At 37.9% G+C, this 25,207-nt stretch overlaps 1 protein-coding gene across 2 annotated transcripts in view; it reads left to right on the top strand.

The window, feature by feature from the left end:
• Positions 1-25,207, top strand: part of SGCG (sarcoglycan gamma) — a 119,280-nt gene that overhangs the window by 39,898 nt on the left and 54,175 nt on the right. The window contains exon 2 of one of the 2 annotated variants that reach the window (XM_028106215.2): positions 14,206-14,400. The exons of the other annotated variant lie outside the window; for it this stretch is intronic. Coding sequence (XP_027962016.1) covers positions 14,206-14,400 — 195 coding nt within the window. The remainder of the gene's footprint in view (positions 1-14,205; positions 14,401-25,207) is intronic. 2 annotated transcript variants of the gene reach the window in all.

The following is a 25,207-nucleotide window of genomic DNA, read 5'->3' on the forward strand; positions in this document are numbered from 1 at the left end:
GAGCAAAGACTTTGTATGAAACAAATCCAGTGACATTTCTTCATACTTCCTTGTGAACTAGTAGGTTATCAGATTTTGCAACTGTTACATGTATGCTTGTAAAGCATAAGCACTTCCCAGTTGGGCTCTATATATGTCCATTTAAACACATTTCAATTGTATTGTCCAAGTTTCATATAACGCCACTCATTTTAGAGGGCTTGATCTATCAATAGACGTATGCTAAAATCTTCCACTATGATAATGGCTTGCTTCATTATTTTTTGAACTTATTTAGTTTTTATTTCATGTATACAGATAAATAGATATACATGAAGGTAGGAATATCAGGATGTTTGTTAGATGCATACAGGTCTGGCACGTCTACAGCCTCCTTGTGAATATAATTTTATATGTGTAGTGTTATAGCAATAACCCACCATAATGTGCCTATAATTAGGGGAGTTCAGATATAACATAAATGATGGATGGTGACTGTCCTCTGCTCCTGCCCCATTGTTGAGGGTAGCTGAAGTTTTCATCTCCTTTGGGGTAAAAGGATGGGTGGTGTTATGTGTATTGGGCTGGGAATAAGCAACACCAGTAAATGGGGCCCTTATCACCAATAATCTAGATTACTCTTCCAAGAATAGTTTAACTGGGAGATCCTTGGAATCACTGCTCCTTCCTCCTTCCCTTCCTTCTTGGAATCACTGTGCAGGCCCAAGGGCTCAGGATCATTCCCGACGGGTGCCCTAGTAGTCAAGGAGTGCTAGCTGGAAAAAGGATGGATTTGAACTCTCTGCCAGACCCTCCTATATAGAGGCCCTCACTGTGATGAGTTCATTAATTTTGCAGCATGACCACGTTTACAAGGTTGAACCTGGGACCCATACTTGTCATGAGGCTTCTTTGCTTTTGATGTTCTCCAGATTCAGAATTATTTAATACATTTCAATTAATTTATCCAGCTCAGGAGTCAGTATCTGTTTTCAGCCTAATTTATCTTCAATCAGAGAAAATTCTTCACAGTTACCCTTTAGTCATTGTTGTTCCTGTATTTTCTCCTGTTACTCCCCTGGAGCTCCAGTGGGACACATTTAGACCATCTCTTCCTTCAGATTTCCCTTCACATTTCCCGTATCTTTACCACGCTGTCATGTTTTCTAAGATTTATCTTCTTACATATCTGTTGGATACATATAAGACATAGACTTTATATGTCTGAAAACTTCAAGCTATATAAATCATTTTTGAATTTTAAAATAGAACTGAATTTCTCATTTCTAAAGGGTCTGTTTGGTTGTTTTCAAATCTCCTTTTAAAAAAAATCATATTGGCTCCTTTTCAACATCATCCATGTATTTGTGGTTTCTATGTCTCAAACTCCTGGCAATAGCCTCTCCAAATTAGGCATGTCCATAAATGACCCTTGAAATTAAGAATGTCATTTAACAACATCTATTTAGTAGACACAGTGCTCAATTCACTATATTATGTCCCATGACAAGAATCAAAGAATATAGAAGACAGAATTCTTATCCATAAGGTGGTTTTATTTTAGTCATAAATAGGGAACCATGAATTCAAAGCATATAAAAACTGGTATTCATGCAAAAATGTATTATGCTTCATGTCTGAATCCCTATTAAAATGTTGATAACTATATTTGAGAGAAGCATTTAAAACCCATCAAAATTAAGTACACATCCATCAACAACTTTGAGAGATGGTTAACAGGGAAAGAAGTATAAATTTTTAATGATAACATAAATTATTTTTTTAAAGAAAGTTACTTTCTTTTATTTATTTATTTGACAGAGAGAGAGAGCACAAGCAGGGGGAGCGGCAGGCAGAGTAAGAGAGAGAAGAGGTTCCCTGCAGAGCAAGGAGCCCAATGTGGGGCTCTATCCCAGGGCCCCGGGATCATGACTTGAGCCAAAGGCAGATGCTTAACCGACTGAGCCACCCAGGTGCCCCAATAACATAAATTATTTAAAAAAATAAAGGGGTCTCTAAAGGTAATTTTTATTCAGCATATAGTGAAAGTCAAAATTCTTTATCTTGGAATACAGATTTTAAGTTCTAAGATAAAGCATTATTTCGTTAATTTTTTGGTAAAGGGCTTATAAATAGATTGCAAAGTACTCTGCATTGTTCCAGCACAATTTCTTGCCAGCACGAATGCTGCTTTGCTGTTGTCTGACGTCAGAGTGCTGAAGGATTGGTATCCTTCCCAATGCTGATAATAATAAATATCTGAAGGAAGCTAGCTGAACCAGATTGCCTCTGAAAGTCTCTTCTAGCAAAAACATAATACACAGTATCAAATAAAAATGAAAGCCAACATGAACTATGAGGAATATAAGCTAATAATTTATTAATTAACAAAATTGATTTTTTAGAAAAAAATTTAAATTGAGTGTTCCACCTAGTCATTTAAATCACGCCTGTCTAGAGTAAAATCCTTGTTTTATGCAACATAATCAACACTGAGAAATAGCAATAGCAGGTTAACCAAAATACTTAATGTGGGCAATCATAAAGCATGGTGGAGTAAGAAATAAATTGGGGGGATAAAACCAGCTGTGGGAGCAGAAGTAATTGTAACTAGCACTCAGATCTGGAAGGACAAGAAAACAGGTCATTAGCTTCTGAAAGTGAGCCTGGAGTCAGTATGTTCAGCTGAGGAAATGGGATCCAGCCTCTTAGGCAGTCAGCAAAATAGGTGCACAAAAGTGGGATAACTCATGGAGCGCCTGGGTGGCTCAGTCGGTTAAGCATCCGACTCTTGGTTTCGGCTCAGGTCATGATCTCAGGGTCGTGGGATCCAGCCCTGCATCAGGCTCTACACTCAGTGCTGGAGTCTGCTTGAGCTACTCTCTCCCTTTCCCTCTGCCCATCCCCACCATGCACTCTCTCTCTTTCTGTCTCTAAAATAAATAAAATCTTTTTTAAAAAGTGGGGTAACTCATAAACTAGACAGAACACTTTCCCCAGTTTCCTCTTCCCCAGTTAGTGAGATGGGGAAAATTTTACAAGGAGCAGGTTGGGAAGATGAGGTCAGTTTTGGTTGGGACATGTGAAGTTTGAGATTTCTAGTTGGGTATAGGAATCTTGAGTTCAAGGTGAGTCTGTGCTAGGAACTGGGGAGTCTTCATCTTAAAGATGCATTCAAGGGGCACCTGGGTGGCTCAGTCAGTAAAGCGTCCAACTGTTGGTTTCAGCTCAGGTCATGATCTCATGGGTGGTGAGATTGAACCCTATGTCAGGCTCCCCACTGAGCTTCTCTCCATCTGCCCCTACCCCCACTCATGTTCTCTCTGTCTCTCTGTCCCTCCCTTCATCTCTTTCTCTCCCTAAAGTAAATAAATAAAACTAAAAAAAAAAAAAAAGATGCATCCACAAATGGGGGTAAATGCAAATGAAGAGAAGTAGTCTAAGGGCTGAGTCTGAGGCTGGGAGATGAGGAGGAAGCAGCAAATGAGAATGAGAGGCAATCGCCATTGCAAATAGGGTTTCTGGAAACCTAGTGGAAGTGGAGGCAATGACTATTTGGCATGTGTTGACCCTAGGTCATGTGAATGCACGCTTTTCATAGCAACATGGAGGTCATTGGGGAGCTTGCAAAAGCAAGTTCAGTGGGTGGTAGGTGTGAAAGCCTGTCTGGAATTGACTTCTAGAGAGAAGGAAGACACATAGATAGTGGGTAGAGTCAACCTACTCAAGGAGTTTTACTGGAAGGAGGAGTGGAGAAATGGAGCTGGGGCTGTAAATATTTGTGAGTTTCTGCTGTCTGCCAGGGCATATGGTGGTAAAAGCAGAATCGCTATCCTCAGGAGTCACGGACTGTTTTTCTTGTCTTACGTAGTTTCTCTTTGTTAATATTCTTTCAGTAGTAAAATCCTAGAGATCTCATATTTATATGTTACTAGTCCTCTTTCCAATAGGTCTTGTCTGAAATGCTTTAACAGTAAAGACAGCAGTTTTATTTCTATCTACTTAGCCTGGATCCCCTTTGGAATTAGCTCCTCATCCGCAGTCATTGTTTAAGAAGAGTGTTAGACCGGGGGAGGAGCAAGATGGCGGAGGAGTTGGAGACCTAAATTTCATCTGGTCCCAGGAATTCAGCTAGATAGGAATCAAATCATTCTTACAACTACGAACTCAACAGGAGATCGAAGAAAAGAATAGCGACAACTCTCTGAACAGAAAAGTGACCACTTTCTGGAAGGCAGGACGTGTGGAAGAGTGAATCCAAGGCGATATTCGGGAGGATAGACAGTGGGGGAGGGGACCTCTGTTGGCCACTTCTGGCAAGTGATAGAGCAGTGGAGCACAAAATTGGAACTTTTAGAAGTCGGCTTCGCTGAGGGACGTCACTCCAGTGGCTGGGGGGGGGGGGGTGGTGTGGAACTCTCGCTGGGACAGTGTGGTCTCAGGACCCTCGGGGTCACAGAAAGACTGAGGTACCTGAGTGCGGCAGAGCTCCCATGAATCAGAGCGTGGAAGCCAGCTGCAGAGATGGAGCCAAGGAGCAGGCTCTCAGCGCAGGGTTGCCATAAACCATGATCCGCGGCACAGTCGGGTCACTGCTCCTCCAGCAGGGACCCAACAAGCGGCAGATCCGGGGAGACTCCCTTTCCTCCCCCGGGAGGAGCAGCGTGGGAGTGCACTGCAGGGATCTGCTGGGTTTGGAGACTCCACATGGCGTTGTGTGCCAGAGATAGAAATGCTCGGTCACAGGCCAGGTGAGCACGGAGTGCGGCCAGAGACCAGGGAGACGGGAGCAACTGACTGCTTTTCTCTGGGGCCTCACTGAGGATTGGGGCCCCAAGTTCTCGGCTCCTCCAGGGCAGAGAGTGGGAGGCCGCCATTTTCATTCGCATCCTCCAATGCTGTACAGAAAGCTTGCAGGGAACAAAAGCTCCTGAGAGCAAACCCGAGCAGATTACTTAGCCCAGACCAGCAAGGGGGGGACAATTCTGCCTCCGGCAAAGATATTTGGAAACCATGGCAACAGGCCCCTGCCCCAGAAGATCAGCAAGAACATTCCGCCAAGATCAAGTTTACCGATCAATGAGAACAGCAGAACTCCAGCGCTAGGGGAATACTGCACATAGAATTCATGGCTTTTTTTCCCCATGATTCTTTAGTCTTTCAAAGTTAATTTTTTTAACTTTTTTTTTAATTTTTCTTTTTCCCTTTTTCAACCAACGTCTTATCAATCCCTTTTCTAAAAAAAATCTTTTTTATTTTTCATTTTTAGCAACATATTCTATCCCTTCGTAGTAGTTAACCTTATTTTTGGTATATGTATATATAAGTTGTTCTCTCTTTAAATTTTGGGATACAGTTTCCTCTAACAGACCAAAATATACCCTAAATCTCTAGTGTATGGCTTTGTTCTAGTCTCCTGCTTGGTCACATTCTCTCCCTTTTTTTTTTAAATCCTCTTCTTTCTTTTTTCAACCAATTTCTTATCTTATCAATTCCTTTTATAAAATCTTTTATAATTTTCATCTTAACAGTCATATTCCATCCCTTCATCGTATTTATCCTTATTTTTGTACTTTCTTTGAACTTTTGGGAGGAACTTTCTTCTAACAGACCAAAATATGCCCAAAATCTAGTGTGTGGCACTGATCTATGCACCAGCCCGATCATATATGAGTCTGGGTTTTTTTGTTTGTTTGTTTGTTTTTATCTTTTTCTTTTTCTTTTTTTTTTTTCTTTTTTCTTTCTTTCCCTTTCTTTTCCCCCGGTTTCAGGTCTCTTCTGATTTGTTTAGTGTATATTTTTCTAGGGCCATTGTTTCCCTGTTAGCATTTTGTTCTCTCATTCCTCTATTCTCCTCTGGACAAAATGACAAGACAGAAAAATCACCTCAAAAAAAAAGAACAAGAGGCAGTACCGACTGCCAGGGACCTAATCAATAAGGACATTAGTAAGATGTCGGAACTAGAGTTCAGAATGATGATTTTAAAGATACTAGCTGGCCTTGAAAAAAGCATGGAAGATATTAGAGAAACCCTTTTTAGAGAAATAAAAGAACTAAAATCTAACCAAGTCAAAATCAAAAAGGCTATTAATGAAGTGCAATCAAAAATGGAGGCTCTAACTGCTAGGATAAATGAGGCAGAAGAGAGAATTACTGATATAGAAGACCAAATGATGGAAAATAAAGAAGCTGAGAAAAAGAGAGATAAACAACTACTGGAGCACGAGGGCAGAATTCGAGAGATAAGCGATACCATGAGACGAAACAACATTAGAATAATTGGGATCCCAGAAGAAGAAGAAAGAGAGAGGGGGGCAGAAGGTATATTGGCGCAAATTATAGCAGACAACTTCCCTAATTTGGGGAAGTAAACAGGCATCAAAATCCAGGAGGCACAGAGAACCCCCCTCAAAATCAATAAAAATAGGTTAACACTCCGACATCTAATATTAAAACTTATGAGTCTCAGAGGCGAAGAGAAAATCCTGAAAGCAGCTCGGGAGAAGAGATCTGTAACCTACAATGGTAGAAACATTAGATTGACAACAGACCTATCCACAGAGACGTGGCAGGCCAGAAAGGACTGGCATGATATATTCAGAGCACTACACGAGAAAAATATGCAGCCAAGAATACTGTATCAGTCTCGGCTGTCATTGAAAATAGAAGGAGAGATAAAGGGCTTCCAGGACAAACAAAAACTAAAGGAATTTGCAAGCATGAAACCAGCCCTACAAGAAATATTGAAATGGGTTCTCTAAGCAAAGAGAGAGCCTAAAAGTAACATAGACAGAAAGGAACACAGACAATATACAGTAACAGTCACCTTACCAATACAATGGCACTAAATTCATATCTTTCAATAGTTACCCTGAATGTATAAGGGCTAGATGCCCCAATCAAAAGACACAGGCTATCAGATTGGATAAAAAAACAAGACCCATCAATATGCTGTCTGCAAGAGACTCATTTTAGACCCAAAGACACCGCCACATTGAAAGTGAGGGTGTGGAAAACCATTTACCATGCTAATGGACACCAAAAGAAAGCTGGAGTGGCAATCCTTCTATCAGAAAAATTATATTTTAAACCAAAGACTATAATAAGAGACGAGGAAGGACACTATATCCTACTTAAAGGGTCTATCCAATATGAAGATCTAACAATTGTAAATATTTATGCCCTAACATGGGAGCAGCCAATTATATAAGGCAATTAATAACAAAAGCAAAGAAGCACATCGACAACAATACAATGACAGTGGGGGACTTTAACACCCCCCTCACTGAAACGGACAGATCATCGAAGCAAAAGATCAACAAGGATATAAAGACTTTAAATGACACACTGGGCCAAATGTACTTCACAGATATATTCAGAACATTCCATCCCAAAGCAACGGAATACACATTCTTCTCTAGTGCCCATGGAACATTCTCCAGAATAGATCACATCATAGGTCACAAATCAGGTCTCAATTGGTACCAAAAGATTGGGATCATTCCCTGCATATTTTCAGACCACAGTGCTTTGAAACTAGAACTCAATCACAAGAGGAAAGTAGGAAAGAACTCAAATACATGGAGGCTAGAGAACATCCTACTAAAGAATGAATGGGTCAACCAGGAAATTAAAGAAGAATTAAAAAAAATTCATGGCAACCAATGAAAATGAAAACACAACAATTCAAAATCTTTGGGATGCAGCAAAGGCAGTCCTAAGAGGAAAGTATATAGCAATACAAGCCTTTCTCAAGAAACAAGAAAGGTCTCAAATACACAACCTAACCCTACACCTAAAGGAGCTGGAGAAAGAACAGCAAATAAAGCCTAAACCCAGCAGGAGAAGAGAAATCATAAAGATCAGAGCAGAAATCAATGAAATAGAAACCAAAAGAACAGTAGAACAGATCAACGAAACTAGGAGCTGGTTCTTTGAAAGAATTAACAAGATTGATAAACCTCTGGCCAGACTTATCCAAAAGAAAAGAGAAATGACCCAAATCAATAAAATCATGAATGAAAGAGGAGAGATCACAACCAACACCAAAGAAATACAAACAATTATAAGAACATATTATGAGCAACTCTATGCCAGCAAATTAGATAATCTGGAAGAAATGGATGCATTCCTAGAGATGTATCAGCTACCAAAACTGAACCAGGAAGAAACAGAAAACCTGAACAGACCTATAACCACTAAGGAAATTGAGGCAGTCATCAAAAATCTCCCAACAAACAAAAGCCCAGGGCCAGATGGCTTCCCAGGGGAATTCTACCAAACATTTAAGGAAGAATTAGTACATATTCTTCTGAAACTGTTCCAAAAAATAGAAATGGAAGGAAAACTTCCAAATTCGTTTTATGAGGCCACCATTACCTTGATCCCCAAACCAGACAAAGACCCCATCAAAAGGAGAATTACAGACCAATATCCTTGATGAACAGGGATGCAAAAATTCTTACCAAAATACTAGCCAATAGGATCCAACAGTACATTAAAAGGATTATTCACCACGACCAAGTGGGATTTATCCCTGGGCTGCAAGTTTGGTTCAACATCTGCAAATCAATCAATATGATATAATACATTAATAAAAGAAAGAACAAGAATCATATGATCCTCTCAATAGATGCAGAAAAAGCATTTGACAAAGTACAGCATCCTTTCTTGATCAAAACTCTTCAGAAGATAGGGATAGAGGGTACATACCTCAATATCATAAAAGCCATCTATGAAAAACCCACAGCGAATAGTATTCTCAATGGGGAAAAACTGAGAGCTTTCCTCCTAGGTCAGGAACACGGCAGGGATGTCCACTCTCACCACTGCTATTCAACATAGTATTAGAAGTCCTAGCCACAGCAATCAGACAACAAAAAGAAGTAAAAGGCATCCAAATCAGCAAAGAAGAAGTCAAACTCTCACTCTTTGCTGATGATATGATACTTTATGTGGAAAATCCAAAAGACTCTACCCCAAAACTGCTAGAACTCATACAGGAATTCAGTAAAGTAGCAGGATATAAAATCAATGCACAGAAATCAGTGGCATTCCTATACACCAACAACAAGACAGAAGAAAGAGGAATTAAGGAGTCGATCCCATTTACAATTGCACCCAAAACCATAAGATACCTAGGAATAAATCTAACCAAAGAGGCAAAGGACCTGTACTCAGAAAACTGTAAAATCCTCATGAAAGAAAATGAGGAAGACACAAAGAAATGGAAAAACGTTCTATACTCATGGGTTGGAAGAAGAAATATTGTGAAGATGTCAATGCTACCTAGAGCAATCTACACATTCAGTGCAATCCCTATCAAAATACCATCCACTTTTTTCAAAGAAATGGAACAAATAATCCTAAAATTTTTATGGATACAGAAGAGACCCCGAATAGCCAGAGGAATGTTGAAAAAGAAAAGCAAAGCTGGTGGCATCACAATTCTGGACTTCAAGCTCTAATTACAAAGCTGTCATCATCAAGACAGTATGGTACTTGCACAAAAACAGACACATAAATCAATGGAACAGAATAGGGAGCCCAGAAATGGACCCTCAACTCTATGGTCAACAAATCTTTGACAAAGCAGGAAAGATTGTCCAGTGGAAAAAAGAAAGTCTCTTCAACAAATGGTGTTGGGAAAATTGGACAGCCACATGCAGAAGCATCAAACTGGACCATTTCCTTACACCGCACACAAAAACAGACTCAAAATGGTTGACAAACCTAAATGTGAGACAGCAGTCCATCAAAATCCTGAAGGAGAACACAGGCAGCAACCTCTTCGACCTCAGCCACAGCAACTTCTTCCTAGAAACATCGCCCAAGGCCAGGGAAGCAAGGGCAAAAATGAACTATTGGGACTTCATCAAGATAAGAAGCTTTTGCACAGCAAAAGAAACAGTCAACCAAACCAAAAGACAACCGACAGAATGGGAGAAGATATTTGCAAATGACATATCAGATAAAGGGCTAGTACCCAAAATCTATAAAGAACTTCTTAAACTCAACACCCAAAGAACAAACGATACAATCAAGAAATGGGCAGAAGACATGAATAGACATTTTTCCAAAGAAGACATCATGAAAAAGTGCTCAACATCACTCGGCATCAGGGAAATCCAAATCAAAACCTCAGTGAGATACCACTTTACACCAGTCAGAATGGCTAAATTTAACAAGTCAGGAAACAACAGATGTTGGCGGGGTTGCAGAGAAGGGGGAACCCTCCTACACTGTTGGTGGGAATCCAAGCTGGTGCAGCCACTCTGGAAAACAGTATGGAGATTCCTCAAAAAGTTGAAAATAGAGCTACCCTATGACCCAGCAATTGCACTACTGGGTATTTACCCCAAACATACAAATGTAGGGATCCGAAGGGGTACATACACCCTGATGTTTATAGCAGCAATGTCCACAATAGCCAAACTATGGAAAAAGCCAAGATGTCCATCGACAGATGAATGGATAAAAAAGATGTGGTATATATATATATACAATGGAATATCATGTAGCCATTAAAAGGAATGAAATCTTGCCATTTCCAATGACATGGCTCGAACTGGAGGGTATGTTCGCTTATGCTAAGCAAACTAAGTCAATCAGAGAAAGACATGTATCATATGACCTCACTGATATGAGGAATTCTTAATGTCAGGAAACAAACTGAGGGTTGCTGGAGTGGTGGGGGGTGGGAGGGATGGGGTGGCTGGGTGAAAGACATTGGGGAGGGTATGTGCTATGGTGAGTGCTGTGAATTGTGTAAGATGGTTGAATCACAGACCTGTACCTCTGAAACAAATAATACATTATACGTTAAAAAGAAGAAGAAGAAGAAGATGATGGCAGGAAGGGAAAAATGAAGAGGGGAAATCGGAGGGGGAGACGAACCATGAAAGACTATGGACCCTGAGAAACAAACTGTGGGTTCCAGAGGGAAGGGAGGTGGGGGGATGGGTTAGCCCGGTGATGGGTATTAAGGAGGGCATGTACAGCATGGAGCACTGGGTGTTATATGCAAACAATGAATCATGGAACACTACATCAAAAACTAATGATGTAATGTATGGTGATTAACATAACATAATAAAAAAAAAGTGTTAGACCACAATTACTAAATCTTTTCTTAATGGATTCAGTATGTTCATAAGTCATAGAATGTTTTATTTAATCTGTAACTCAGAGGACTCGCTCCATCTATCTAGCCCCACTTGTTATCATTGTCCCTGGCAGGTAGATAGCTCAAGTAGTGTTTTTCAAATTCAATAGTTTGTTTTTTTTTCAGTTTTTTCATTCACTCATTCACTTAAGGCCTCTATTATGTGCCTATTATTTGTCAGTTACCCTATTTTAGGGACATAGCAACGAACAAGACTCACATAGAGTTTACATTCGAAGGAGGAGGAGTCAATAAACAGGTGAATAATCAAAACAGATTCCCAGGACCGATGGGTATTAAGGAGGGCAGGTACTTCATGGAGCACTGGGTGTTATACGAAAACAATGAATCATGGATCATTACATCAAAAACTAATGATGTATTGTATGGTGACTAACGTAACATAATAACATAAAATAAAATTTTTTAAAAAATAGGGGGAGTTAAGGACTACCCTCATAATGGAATTGCTACTGGCTCTCCTGTAAGCCACAACAAAATTGTCTTAAATGGAAATTAAGGTTTTTCCCATTTTATGTAAGTGTGAGCAAAAGCTTTCTATGCAAGGTAGAGTAATGACCTCCAAATATGTTCATGTCCTAATCCCTGGAAACTTATATGATAAAAGGGATTTTGCAGTTGTGATTATGTTAAGGCCTTTGCGATGGAGGCATTGTCCTGGATTCCCCAGTGGGCCCAGTGTAATCACAAGGTGTTTATGAAGGGCAAGCGGCAGGGTTAGAGTCAGAGAAGGAGCTGAGGCAACATAAACAGAGGTTGTAGCCAAGGAGTGTGGGCAGCCTCCAGAAGCTGGAAAAATGAAGGAACAGATTTTCCCTAGACCCTCCAGAAGGAATACAAACCTGCCCACACTTTGATTTTTAGCCCCCAAAGACCCATTTTTGGACTTCTGACCTCCAAAACTGTAAGATAAAATTGTGTTGGTTTAAGCCACCAGATTTGTGATAATATGTTACACCAGCAATAGGAAACTCTACGTAGGAATAGAAATATGTAGCAGTTGGAAACCCTGTATACACACATTCTTGGAAGGCTATTCTTACCGATCTGTAACGATGCTGTAAAGTAGTACACTTGTTATAAATTCAGACCCCCTGCCCACCCTTCCCAATCCAACTGCAGTCTCTCAGCCTGTGCCTCACAGAAATTCTGGAGTTGCCACCATTATTACAGATAATAATAAGCACTTTGAAATAAGTGTAATAGCCAGAGGCAATGGAAAGTGACCTGAGTGCCCAGAGAATACTTCTCTGAAGAAATGACATATGAGCTGCCACTGAAAGATACAAAGGAGCCAGCAGAGTGTTTCAGGTGGAGAGAATGCCCAGGACAGAAGTCCTGAGGTGAGTTAACCTGGTCGATTAAAGAGTAGATGGAGCATTGTGAGCAAAAGACAAAATGGTAGTAGTAGATGATGTTGAAGAAGTAAGCAAAGGCCATTCGTGGAGGCTCTGGCAGGTGACAGAGGAGTTCAGATATTCTCAGTGTGGGGAAGAGCCATTAGAAGGTTTGAAAGAACAGAATGATAGGAGCTAGCTTTCATTTAGCGTATTTGGCTGCCGGGTAGAGCATGGTTTCTGGAAGGAAAGAAGGGAAACCTGTTTCCCAGGAGTGCAGGTAAGAGAGGTTGTGGTGGCTTGAACTAGTGTGGGGGCAAGAGGAGTGGGCACATTCGGGATACATATTAAGGCAGAGCCGATAAGATATGAGAAATTTGAAGGGAAAAGAGAAAAAGCAAGGATGACTCCTTGGACTTTGGAGGAACTGCATGCATGAGGTAGACTCTAATGTCAGGAAGACTGAGGAGCTCAAAGAAATGAGCAAATATGTTATGCCAGTTATGACATCAGTAAGCATTTAGGTTTTGAATAATATAGATTGTCCTGAGTATTTGAAAATCCTATGTGATGAATAGCACAGTTTTGTATAATCAAATAGAACATAGGAAAATCCAGTTGTTGAGTGGGAGAGAGATTTAAAGAATTATTTCAGACTATGACCTCTTTTAATAAGGGCATCTCCAAACCATTCCTAAAAATAAACATAAGACCTTTGCATAAAAAAAAAATCCCAGAGGAGAATACTTTATGTTCTGATTCATCATTTTACTGCATTTACAATCAGGAAAGTCTTAATAATCTCTAATCTTCACTTTATAAATTAAAACCACTTTCTTCTTTCCACTGTTGTGAAGTGAAATAAAAAATAATTCTTTAAAATCTCCTCATAGAGTTGAAATTATTATGAAAACTCAGTCTAGTTTACATAAAACAATGAACACTTGTAAACATTTGTATGCATGTATACATTCTGATTGTTCTCGGAAGTAGGTCAATACTGGGGAAATTTATTATAGGCAAAAATTAGTGTGGTAGGTATCTTGAAGAGAACCTTTAATTCTGAGTAATTTAGCAACTGAAGAAAGATGTGATTTAATTATTTGACATAAAAACTAAATAACTGGATTCCATTTTTAGAAAAACACATAGGTATCAGCTTGATTTTCCTCCCACTGAATCTTATAAAAACTTGGTAAGTCGATTATTTTAGGGTGATGCTTCAATTCCAAGATTAGCCCTGCAGAATTTTGAAAGTTGTCTATATATATTAAATGTATTGGTTAAAATCTGAAAAAATGGTCACTGGATTTCAGATGAATTGGCAGTATCTAAACTATTTTGAATGATAGATTAAATATCACTCTGTGCTTGAAATAGTGACAGGTTTCAAAGTAATATTCAGTTCTTTTTAAAACTCATCTTAATTCTGGAAATATATTATTGGGGTAAAAAGTATTATCTTGTCGGACTTGTAGTAAATCAGTATTGACAAACAAATTCTCTGTTTCTGTCTCTATGTCCCTCCCTCTCTCCCCCTCCCCCTCTCCCCCTCCTTCCTCTCCTCCCTCTCTCTCTCTATCTCTCCACACTCCGTCTCTCCCTTTCTCTCTCTACTTCCCTGTCTCTGTGTCTCTCTGACCCTCCTCTCTCCCTTATCGCCTCCCTCTCCCTTTCCCACCCTCCTCCCTACCCCGTGGCAGATGGTTCGTGAACAGTACACTACAACCACAGAAGGCACCCACATACAGAGGCCAGAGAACCAGTGTGTCTACAAAATTGGCATTTATGGCTGGAGAAAGCGTTGCCTCTACTTATTCGTTCTTCTTTTACTCATCATCCTCCTTGTGAATTTTGCTCTTACAATTTGGATTCTTAAAGTGATGTGGTTTTCCCCAGTAAGTAGCTTCCTTTCCTGGTAAGCATGTTCTTGATCTCTTTGTTGTATCACTTCATCCATATTGTATTGGTGGAAGCCTCTTTCAATGGAGTTAATGTTTGTTTTCTGTCCAGATCAGAATTCTTAGTAGCAAAGTATTTATACATTTACTCTTTCTTAATTTCACTATGAACTATTAGGGTGTTGGGTTTTTTGATTTTCTATTGCAATTTTTTATGTTATTCACTACCTCTACATGTGAGAAAATTGTATCACTCGAGTTTGTGGTTGACTGAGTCAAAAGTGTGTAATTATTTAATCCATTAATATGTAAAATTCTATAAATCACATTTTCTAATCTCATTAATCCATAAATAGTAACCATCCAGGTGCTACTTTCTCATTCTTTTAAAAATTTCATTTTAATATACAATAAATTCATGTCCACACTCAACATTTAACAAAAGATTTGAGCAGATAAAACACTAGTAGTCCTAAGGAATTCATAGTCTGTTTTAAACATCCTCATGTTTTCAAGATAGCTGGGTAATTTTATATGCTTTGATAATATTTTGTATACTTTTTGAAAAAATATTCATTTAATATAAAAATGTCTTAATTTTGCTAGATAGTCATAGTGAGAAAAATACTGCAGTGAACATCACAGGTAGGTCAGTCTGTTCTTTACATGCATCCTGAAGGTGTGATATAGGCACGGGCTATATCCAGGACAATAGTTGTAGCAATCAGTCTGACATGGCTTCCTCTGATGAGTCTCCTTCACTTTCTATGCAAGTATTTCTTTCCTGCCGTTGTTCTGTAGCCACTAGGCACATTATTTATTTTGTTGACATAAATAAGTATTTACATTTTTCCATATTCAAAGAGGTAAAATACCAATCCAATCGAAATATAGCTTAAAATGTATTAATATATTTAACATATATTTAATATAAACACATATTATAAATTGTTATTATAAATTATATTTAAATACTATAAATACATAATATATTTAAATTAGCCAAATATAAGTTGTGATTTCTTCTTTAAGATTTACAAAAACCATATTTTTACAGCATCACCATAGTATTTAGTTCCCTTGGACACCTTCACTTAACTAGCACAGCATATGGTATGCATGTGCTGAACATCACCTTCATTTTATCTCTAAATTTATTTTAATATTTTTTGGAGAATGAACTGAGATTGAAGTCCTCAAATTATAAACTATGGGATCTCTCAGGGATGCCTCCTGACTAAAGGGACTGCCTCCACCCGCAGTGTGCCCCTCAGGTATGCAGAATGTAGAGAGAAATTAAGTAGGAAAGAGACCCTTAGAATGGCCTGGGAGAAAGAAGCCATCCCAGGGCCCTGCAGGTGCGGAGGATGGCCAAATTTAAAAGTCCCTTGGCACCAGGCACCATGAGTTCTATCAGTCACCTGGCCATCTTGGCACATGTTTGGCACTTGGTAAATACATCTTGAATGAATGCAGATGGGCATTATGTTAGAAGTGTATATGAATTAACTTTATAAACTATGTGAATGTGAAGTGATAGTATATTTTGTGCTCTTGTCTTGTATAGCACTGAAAACAAGTGTGGGATATTATAAATTTCAATTGCATTAAACTAAATTGTGCCAGCAGCTGAGTCCACTTCAACTTAGGATAGCTATTTACAGAGACCAGCAAATGTTTTCCTGCTATTGCTGCCCCTGTCCAGAGCCTGCGCTTTCTAGTGAGATAGAGTCAGCATGCATGGTGTCTCCTTCCACATTAGGGACCTGTTGCTAATTCAGGGTGCTTTAGTGCCCCTTTCAACAAAATTAGATGAACACATACTTATATTCATGGATCAAAAGGGAAGATCCACAAAAAGATTATTCTGCAGAAAGTGCCGACATTTGATCAAACGATGATGGGTGGACTTTGGGTCATTCTTCTCAAAGTGAGATGTTATAAATGATGTAATTCTCATATGTATGTGAGCTTGATCCCTTGATTTGGCAATGTCCCATGCATTATAAGGCTGGATGTTGTTAATTAATTTATGCTCTAATTTTTTCTGAGTTTGAAAGATCTCTCTGTATGTAAGAATTTAGTTTTGTTTTTATTTTATTCATATATAAACCGGTATCCTTTCTTGAATGCATACATGCCAAAGAAGCAACAAGACTATAAAGGAAGATTTCAAGAGCTTTGGTACTGAAATTATAAAGTCAGATAGGGCTCTCAACATTTGCAGGGAGCTATAGAATTTTGAACATGTAACTGCTAGTATATAATTCCCTACCTAAATTATAATAACCTACCTATCACCTATACAGTCATTAGTCAGGGTGGACTGAAAACTATAATTTGCCAAATTAGCAGAGTTTAGAAGACTTTTTCTGCTTAGATCCCCAACATAGAGTAATGTCAGGTTCATTAACTTCCACATACTATCACTTCAGTGCACTTATCCCCTCATCATACTTAATATTTTACTATAGAAAACAGTAAAGCCAACCACCAGTAACATATCTTAAAATGCCAAGATCAAATTACAGGGGAAAACAAGTAAAAAATCACAAAAGGAAAACACAAGGATGCCAAAGAAGTTGGAGACTTCAAACAGAGGTTAAATGTCGACAAGAGAACTAATCTGAACGCAATGAAACCAAGCCTTAAACAACTTTGATGTGCCTGGCGTGGATGGGTTCCAGAGACCCCAGATCCTGAGTAGCTCACCAGGGTAGCTCCACTCTTAGAACTGCAGCTCCATGTAACAGAATTTTACATAATTTCTATGTATGACATCAATTGAATATAAAGTCATATTGAGGAAATTGTAACAACTGATGCCAAACATAAAGGTTCTAGAATATTCTGTGTTGGTCATCATAATAGCTAAATCCGTTGGTCAGGAAAGTGGACATTAAAAGAAATCAGTGCAGTAAAGTGGCTAATTCTCTTTTTCCCTTTCCTTCTATAAAACTAATATACAATATTAGTTTTAGTTCTAGTGTTCATGGTTATAAAATGATATCCATGAGTCTTATCAGAAAATATGTTTAAACAAGGCATCTTTAATTTTTAATGACCCAGATTCTTTTTCAAAACCTTTATGGTTATTTATTTACTTGAATATAAAATATTTTAGTGCATTTAATGAATGTAATTTTAACAAGATAAGATTAATGATTCCAAGCTAAAAAAAAAAAAAAAACATTAATGCTGAAAGTTAAATTTCTTTAGATACTTTTATTTGGGGGAAAAAAGGGTATAAGTAATCAAAGCAGAATTGTACTATTGAATATCAGAATTAAACTTATAGTCCTCCTATAGTGGTTCTCAAGCCTCTCAGGAGCTCCCTGGGTGAAATCTGAAATTGGCCCTCAAACACAGAGACAGGGGGAGACCAAGGGAAGAGGCAGGCTACCCCAGTTAACCTCATTACCCATATCTCATTACTCGTCTTACTAGCAAATATGTTGAATAGCATTACATTTCTAAAATGAAATTAATTCAAAAGGAAAAAATGACATGTAAACTACTGAAATTGAAATCATTTCTGTCTGTGTCAATCCCTGCTCATTTATTGAAGAGATCAAATTTAGCCAAAACAAATCACTTGTACTAGAATACTTTCTGCTAGAATGTTTCACAATTCCACAGATGTGAGTTTTATTAAATTGGGCAGGGGTTTTATTTAAAAAATATTTTACTGCAGGGGCACCTGGGTGGCTCAGTCGTTAAGCGTCTGCCTTCAGCTCAGGTCATGATCCCAGGGTCCTGGGATGGAGCCCCGCATCAGGCTCCCTGCTCAGCGGGAAGCCTGCTTCTCCCTCTCCCACTCCCCCTGCTTGTGTTCCCTCTCTCGCTGTGTCTCTCTCTGTCAAATAAATAAAATCTTTAAAAAAAATAATAAAAAATATTTTACTGCAGTAGAAAATGAAAGAAGAATTTCTATCATATGTTTAGCAACCGTTACAATAGTGCATTTTAAGATGAGTCTGTTCTTAGATCCGAGCAACATACTTTGTCTCCGGGAATCGCTGAGAGACAGGCACAGGCAGGTGCCCCCAAAAGCTACCAAGGTCTTGGGGGATCTTGAACTCAGTCTCTCCTTTGTTTGCTCGGCTCCCTCTGGGCTCCCTCTGGTTGTTTCCTCAGAAAAAGGCAGTGTGTTGTCAACTGCCGGGAGCCTCTAACAAAATCGGTCCCGAGCCCAAAGGAATGAATTCTGCCCACAGGACATGAGCACATAAGCGTGAAGGCGGTGAAATTTTATCTGACCCATAGATGGCAGAAGAGATTTTCGCTTCTTCGCTGTACCTGTCTACCATGCTTGACACCTACACTTAGCAATGTTTCGCCATTTGTCTTCTGCCTGCCTTTGCAGAGACCCATGCTGGTGGCCCGAGAGCAGGCTGGCAGCCTCGTGTGCTCCATCCCTGCCCTTGCCTAAGCCTGGCCCACATGGTCATCACATTGTCAGTGATCTGATGTTGATTACTGATGCTGCCTCCCTCTCTTTGCCATCCATTTTTCACACCAATGGAAATTAGGATTAAAAGGAAAACATGACACGGTGGCATTTTAAAGCAGCACCTTGATATTTTCTCAAATTATTTCTATCTTTCTGAAAAGAATTATGTTACATCAGTGCTTGCCAGTCTAAAAACCAAATTGAAATGTTTGATTTATGTCTTAGCCATAATAGAGTGGGATTGATCCAGAGGTCACAGACGGTAAGAACATGCACTAACTTAATGGCATTTTCCTCCTAAGAAGTCAAGATATTATTAAGCCTGAGTTGAGAGGAGGAAGATAAACCTCAAGCTGTTCCAAGTACACAGGAATTTCATTATCCCTGGTATCAGGAACACAAATCCTATTATCACTGGTGTCTAGAGATACAGATCGCACCATAGTTTTAATTTCTATCTCAAAGATAGTCCTTCAACTTTCCTTTCTATTAAAATTTTTCTGTAAGTGATTTAAACATATTTTAACAATTGGGAAATAAAGAAAACAAAAGCACAGGGTCTCGCAAGCTCTTGTCTTGCGTAGTGATTTTCATCAGCTTAACCCAGATACGAGATTCACACTCCTGTCGTGGGGGTATTATAACAAAGTAAATGTGCTCACATATAAATGTATTTACTTGTTTCCCTTTTCCACCAATAGTATAAAACTGATAATGTCTTTGGGTAACATAATTTTTTTCTCACGAATGCTAATGCAGATAATTTCTTGTAATTTATAAACCAACCTAATTTATTTGTTAAAGTGTTACTTGTTTAAAAAAACCCGACTTTTAGAGGGACTGTAAGACAGTGGAAAAGAACATTAGCCTAGGAGTCAGACTGGGTAAGAATCTTGATTTTAGTTAAGATTAAGTTCAAGGTACAATTTTCTAATTGTGTACACACACACACAATGTACTGTTTGCGATTATTTATGTTACTTAGACGCTCAGTTTAAACTTGGCACAAAATTATGAACTCCTTTGGCCAAAGTGTTCTTTATTCTGTGTTGAGCATAACATGAGAGTACTTGTCATCCTGTGAAACTTCTCACTGTAAAAATACGAGGGAAAGTCAAACTGAGACAAAATCATCACTCCCTCGGTCGAATATGGGTCTCTGCATGGATGTTGTAGTTGCTGTTAGCATAATGAGCAGGGAATTAAAACCATAACTAAATCAGTAACTAAAGCTGTTTGGTCACGAGTCACCATTGCTATATAGCCATAGGCTTGAACTGTATGCAACCGTCAAACGTGGAAGTTAGACCAATTTCAGATATTCTATCTGCACAATGTATGAAATAACAGAATTTCAAAGATAACCGTACTCAAAAAAAAAAAAAAAATGAGACACACAGAGGGGATTATTTATCTTGTCTTAAGAATTAATATTAGAGGGGCACCCGGGTGGCTCAGTCGGTTGAGCATCTGCCTTCGGCTCAGGTCATGATCCCAGGGTGCTGGGATTGAGCCCCGCGTCAGGCTCCCTGCTCGGCGGAGAGCCTGCTTCTCCCTCTCCCTCTGCCTGCCACTCTGCCTACTTGTGCTCTCTCTATCTCTCTGTCAAATAAATAAATAAAATCTTCAAAACAACAACAACAAAAAAACCACATAAGTTTATAAGAAAAAAAAGAATTAATATTAGACTCTTCAATGTCTTTCTCCATGGTAATCTTTCTATGACAAAGCTCATCATTGCCATTCCATTAAATAATCTAAAACTCTTTAAAAATGAACTTAAGTCCTACCTTTCTATCTTGGCCCAGATCAAATCCCACACCCTCTGAGAGACATTCTCCAATTTCTCTAATAATACACTTTAATCAGGCCTCATTCTGACCTCTCAAAGCTGTCTGTACTATTAGTGTATCTTTTTATGTCAGAGAAATTTCTTGAGGGGCCAGTAGAGCTTTGTAATTTTCTTTTTAATCTCCAGCCATATCACAGTGCCTTGCACATAATTTAGGTACCTGGTTAAATACTTTGTGGTCCTAAAAAGTGAGAAGAAATGAAAGAGAACTTTCACATATGTGTATGAAATTAGCTATGATCAAGAAGGAACACAAATTCAGTACTAGGTTGATTACACAAAATCACTGTAGGATTTACAGATGGGTAGTTGGATCCAAGATTACTCATCAAAAATTTGTTAATCTGTTATTTTGTTCATAGGCTCTGATACTGAATGGACCATGATATTCCCTCACAAATTCTCAATTTCTTTGCAAATGCACTTGAATAAATTGCATATCCTTAAAGTTGTTTCCCCCAATTTTCTGAGATGTAGATGTGGTTCATAGAACATTGACCTTTTTTTGTATGCAAATGTCCAAGTGAGTGGCAGCAAAAGCATCTGATCTCTTCTATAGTTCTCAGCTGTTAGTTGTCTAAAACAATATAGACTGGGGCGCCTGGGTGGCTCAGTCGGTTAAGCATCTGCCTTCGGCTCAGGTCATGATCTCAGGATCAGGATCCCTGCTCAGCTGGGAGCCTGCTTTTCTCTCTCCCTCTGCCTGCCGCTCTGCTTGTGCACTCTCCCTCTCTCTCTCTGTCAAATAAATAAAATCTTAATAAATAAATAAATAAAATAGAAATAAATAAAAAACAATATGGACCAATCGATTTAATGTAGGCTCCTCATGCTGGTCAACCTGATGCCCTTACTTTTAATCCCCAAATATATACTGCTTGAATCACCTGGTCTGAGTTTCACCACACTATTGGTGATATATATACAGAAGCACATTCAAATACTCTGGAAATACTCTGGAAATTCTGCTTTTAATGTCTGGGTAGTAGAAAATGGTGATGATTGTAACAGCAATAACAACTTCGTGTAGTGCTTTAGAATGTGTAAAGTACTTTCAAATGTATAAAGCATTACAAACGTATAAAGCATATATAACGTCTCTTTATAATGCCACCTTTTCCAAGTAGCAAATTAAGGGACCACCATTCAGATTATTTATGATATGAGGAGAGGTTTTAACTTGATTCCTCTCCCCAAACACCCAGTTTTATGAACACCATTTACAGAATAATCTGTTTTTTGGTTTTGAAAACTTTTATTGTTTATGGGTTTTGTATGCATTTTCGAAAGACAAAAGACTTGAGAAACAAGAAATTACCCTTAATATAACGATTCAGATGTAACTCGATATCACTTTTGCTGCATATCCTTCTAATTGCATAATCCTGTGTTTCCCATTAGTTACTATGCTTCCTTTATCATATAACAAGCTCTTATGAGTTGAATCTACTTCAGAGCTATGTGCTTCATCTACCTGTTTGTTACTTCTTTTGACAGTGTTTTAGAACCCAATTTTAATTATGCTAAATTTATTATTGTTTTCATATATATAAGAGGGCAAATCATTCCTCCTTCCTTTTAACCTTCCAGGTGTTCTGGGCACTATGGCCTGATTATTCTTTTTGTCTTTGCAGTATATTATGAATGATTTCAAATACGTAGCTTGAAAATACAAAATTCTTCATCAAGTTGTGTGTCATCTTTTTAAAGTACCATGCTAATCTTTTCTCATTTTTTTGTTGTATTATCTGTGCTGCTAAAGGACATACCATCTCATAATTCCTGAGTCTTTTATGCTCCTTCAGTCTCTTCCTGTCTCTCTCAAACTGCTGTTCTCTTGCGGTGCCTTCTCTCCTATTTCCTTCCCTGGGTTCTTTTATTAGCTCTACTTTACAAGGTAGAGAAGAAGCCGGTCTGTATATTTTTTTCCTAGTACCTTGTCTCCTGCTACCACATGATAGGCACTACTCTATAAATATAGGTGTACCTTAACTGAATTGTCAGAAATTTAAAATTTTTCTGAGATCACAGAGTGAGAAAATAAGAATTAGAATTTGCATCCATTTCATTTGATTTGAAATCAGCCCTTTTTTCACTCGACCACACCACATGGGATATCATATATGATGGTTGTAAAAAGAAATAGTTGACAAGCATTCTTCCCTAACATGATAAAGAATATTTACCACTAACCAGCAGCCAAAAACGCGCTTACTACTGAAACCCTAGAGGCATTTCCTTCGAAGACAAAAACAAGAAAAGTATGTCTGATAGCACTACTGTATTCTACCTTTTTTTTCCTGAAAGTTTGACAAATGCAGTAAGACCACTAGTTAAATAAGGGATAGAAGTAGCTAAACAGCAGATGATTTGAGGGAAAAGAATTACTTGCAAATAGTTATTGTGTTATAAAGTCCAGAAGAATTAAATGAAAAACTACCAAAACAAATACGAAAGTTTACAATATGTTAGTTAATAAAATGAGGTACAAAATGTCATGTTTAGCACACCCCCATACTCTAGTCCAAACTAGTTAGAAAATGTATTAGAAGAAGAATCACACTTCATATTGCAATAATATGCAAATTCCCAAGGACTCTCAACTTGCTGAAATATACTTTCCTGGCAGTCCTGAAAGGAATCCTGAGTAAAAGGGTATATACAGCTGGATGGAAAGACTTCATGTTAGCTTCATTAATAACAAAGAATAACAAGAGAAAGCTTGTTCTAGTAAATATCAAAACATTCTATAAAACTAGAATAATCTAAACCGTGTGGCTCATAAACACCAATAAACCCATGGAACATAAAGAGATGTTAGAAACAGAATATAAATTGGTAAATTCTGTACAATTATAATTTGTTATAATTTGTTCACTTTTCTAAAAATTATGTTGAATTAAAATGTTTTTAAAATACATAAGTTACATAATTTGCAATGTTTTAATTTACTTTAAATTTACTTTAAAACATTGCAAATTATGTAACTTATTTGTTATATTAATAATATAAATATATTATCAAACTGATAAATTAAAAATTTTGAACTCAGTCAATGGAAAAGGGTAGTGAACTCAAATATGTTCTATCAATTTCAGTCATTCTTGGGCAGTAACCAATATTTTGTCATACACTGAGATGACTTTGCTACTTAAATGAAGATTGAACATGTCATACTTATTTGTGTTTATTTCCTCTCATGAAAGATATCGTGCTGATTCTGTTGTACAAATATGGCAATACATTTGAAAAATGTAAGTTAAAGGGAAAGTGGGGGCATTACTTCGTAAGCCTATGGAAAACTCAGGAAACTTATTCTGCTTTTAGGTATTGCAATGATACAGGGGGAAAATTATGAGCCAAAAAATTGTGCACATTGTAGAATTGCCAGAGCATCTGTATATTGTATATTTACATTTATTAAAGATTTTTCTTAGGTGGTACTTGGGATCATTCCTAGGATTGCTTTTAATGTCTAAATGGAATTATCCATTTCCATCAGAAAACAAGTTTTCTATCAAAGAAGTTATTTTCAGAGGATTTTTGCTTATTTATAACTGTAATTATATTAAAGGGATTTTTCTTCTAGGAGAATATATTTTTAACTTGTTTTGGAAATCAATAGAAGATATAATTCAGTTGAAATTAAATTTATTCTATAGCAAGATGCTGGGAAATATGAATTTCATTAAATGAAGTATACCCAGAACTGGTTTCTATACATATTTCTAAAGGCTCACATAGTCTTACTCTGGACAAGTCAGAGGATCAACTTGACCAACTTTATCCTTTCTTCTGCTGAACCCAAACAAAAATTTATTATCTAATCTTTTGTGTGATTTAGAAGGAACAAAGATCAAAAGCTCATAAGATATAAAAAATTGAGAAGTGAGTCTCTTTGCGGGTATTTGAAAATAGATAAGACAATCACTGATTATTCTGGGACTATTCCCAGAATCCATCTTTACATAAATATACTTATATTTTTTTTAATATTTATTTATTCATTTTAGCGGGGGAGAGAGAGTGCACATGAATGGATGGAGGGGCAGGGGGAGAGAATCTCCAGCGGACTCCCTGCTGAGAGGGGAAACAGACCTGGGGCTAGAACTCATGACCCTTGAGATCATGACCTGAGCCAAAACCCAAGAGTCCGATGCTTAACTGACTGAACCACCAGGTGCCCCAAATATGCTTACTTTAACTTCTCATTAAATTCTAGGAACCCCCTGTATGTAATATGAAAACTCAGTATCAGTGTAAAAATGAGAGAAAATTTTATAAAAATCCTATCATTTGAAGAGTAAATTTATGTCATCGATCTATCACTATGTTTTAGAATATAGTCAGATAAAATACTATAAACATTCATTCATGAAATAATTCTTCCTGTTTCTAAGGAAAAAATTCTTATGAACTAGAACAACTTACATTTGGTGCCTAAATTTTTTACTAGCATCCTAGCAAGAAAGAAAAGTTGTATAGAAAACCAGAAATAA

This window comes from Eumetopias jubatus, unplaced genomic scaffold (assembly GCF_037043125.1).
Source record: "Eumetopias jubatus isolate StellerSeaLion01/CBP00866 unplaced genomic scaffold, mEumJub1_p1.0 scaffold_3, whole genome shotgun sequence".
Taxonomy (NCBI): Eukaryota; Metazoa; Chordata; class Mammalia; order Carnivora; family Otariidae; genus Eumetopias; species Eumetopias jubatus.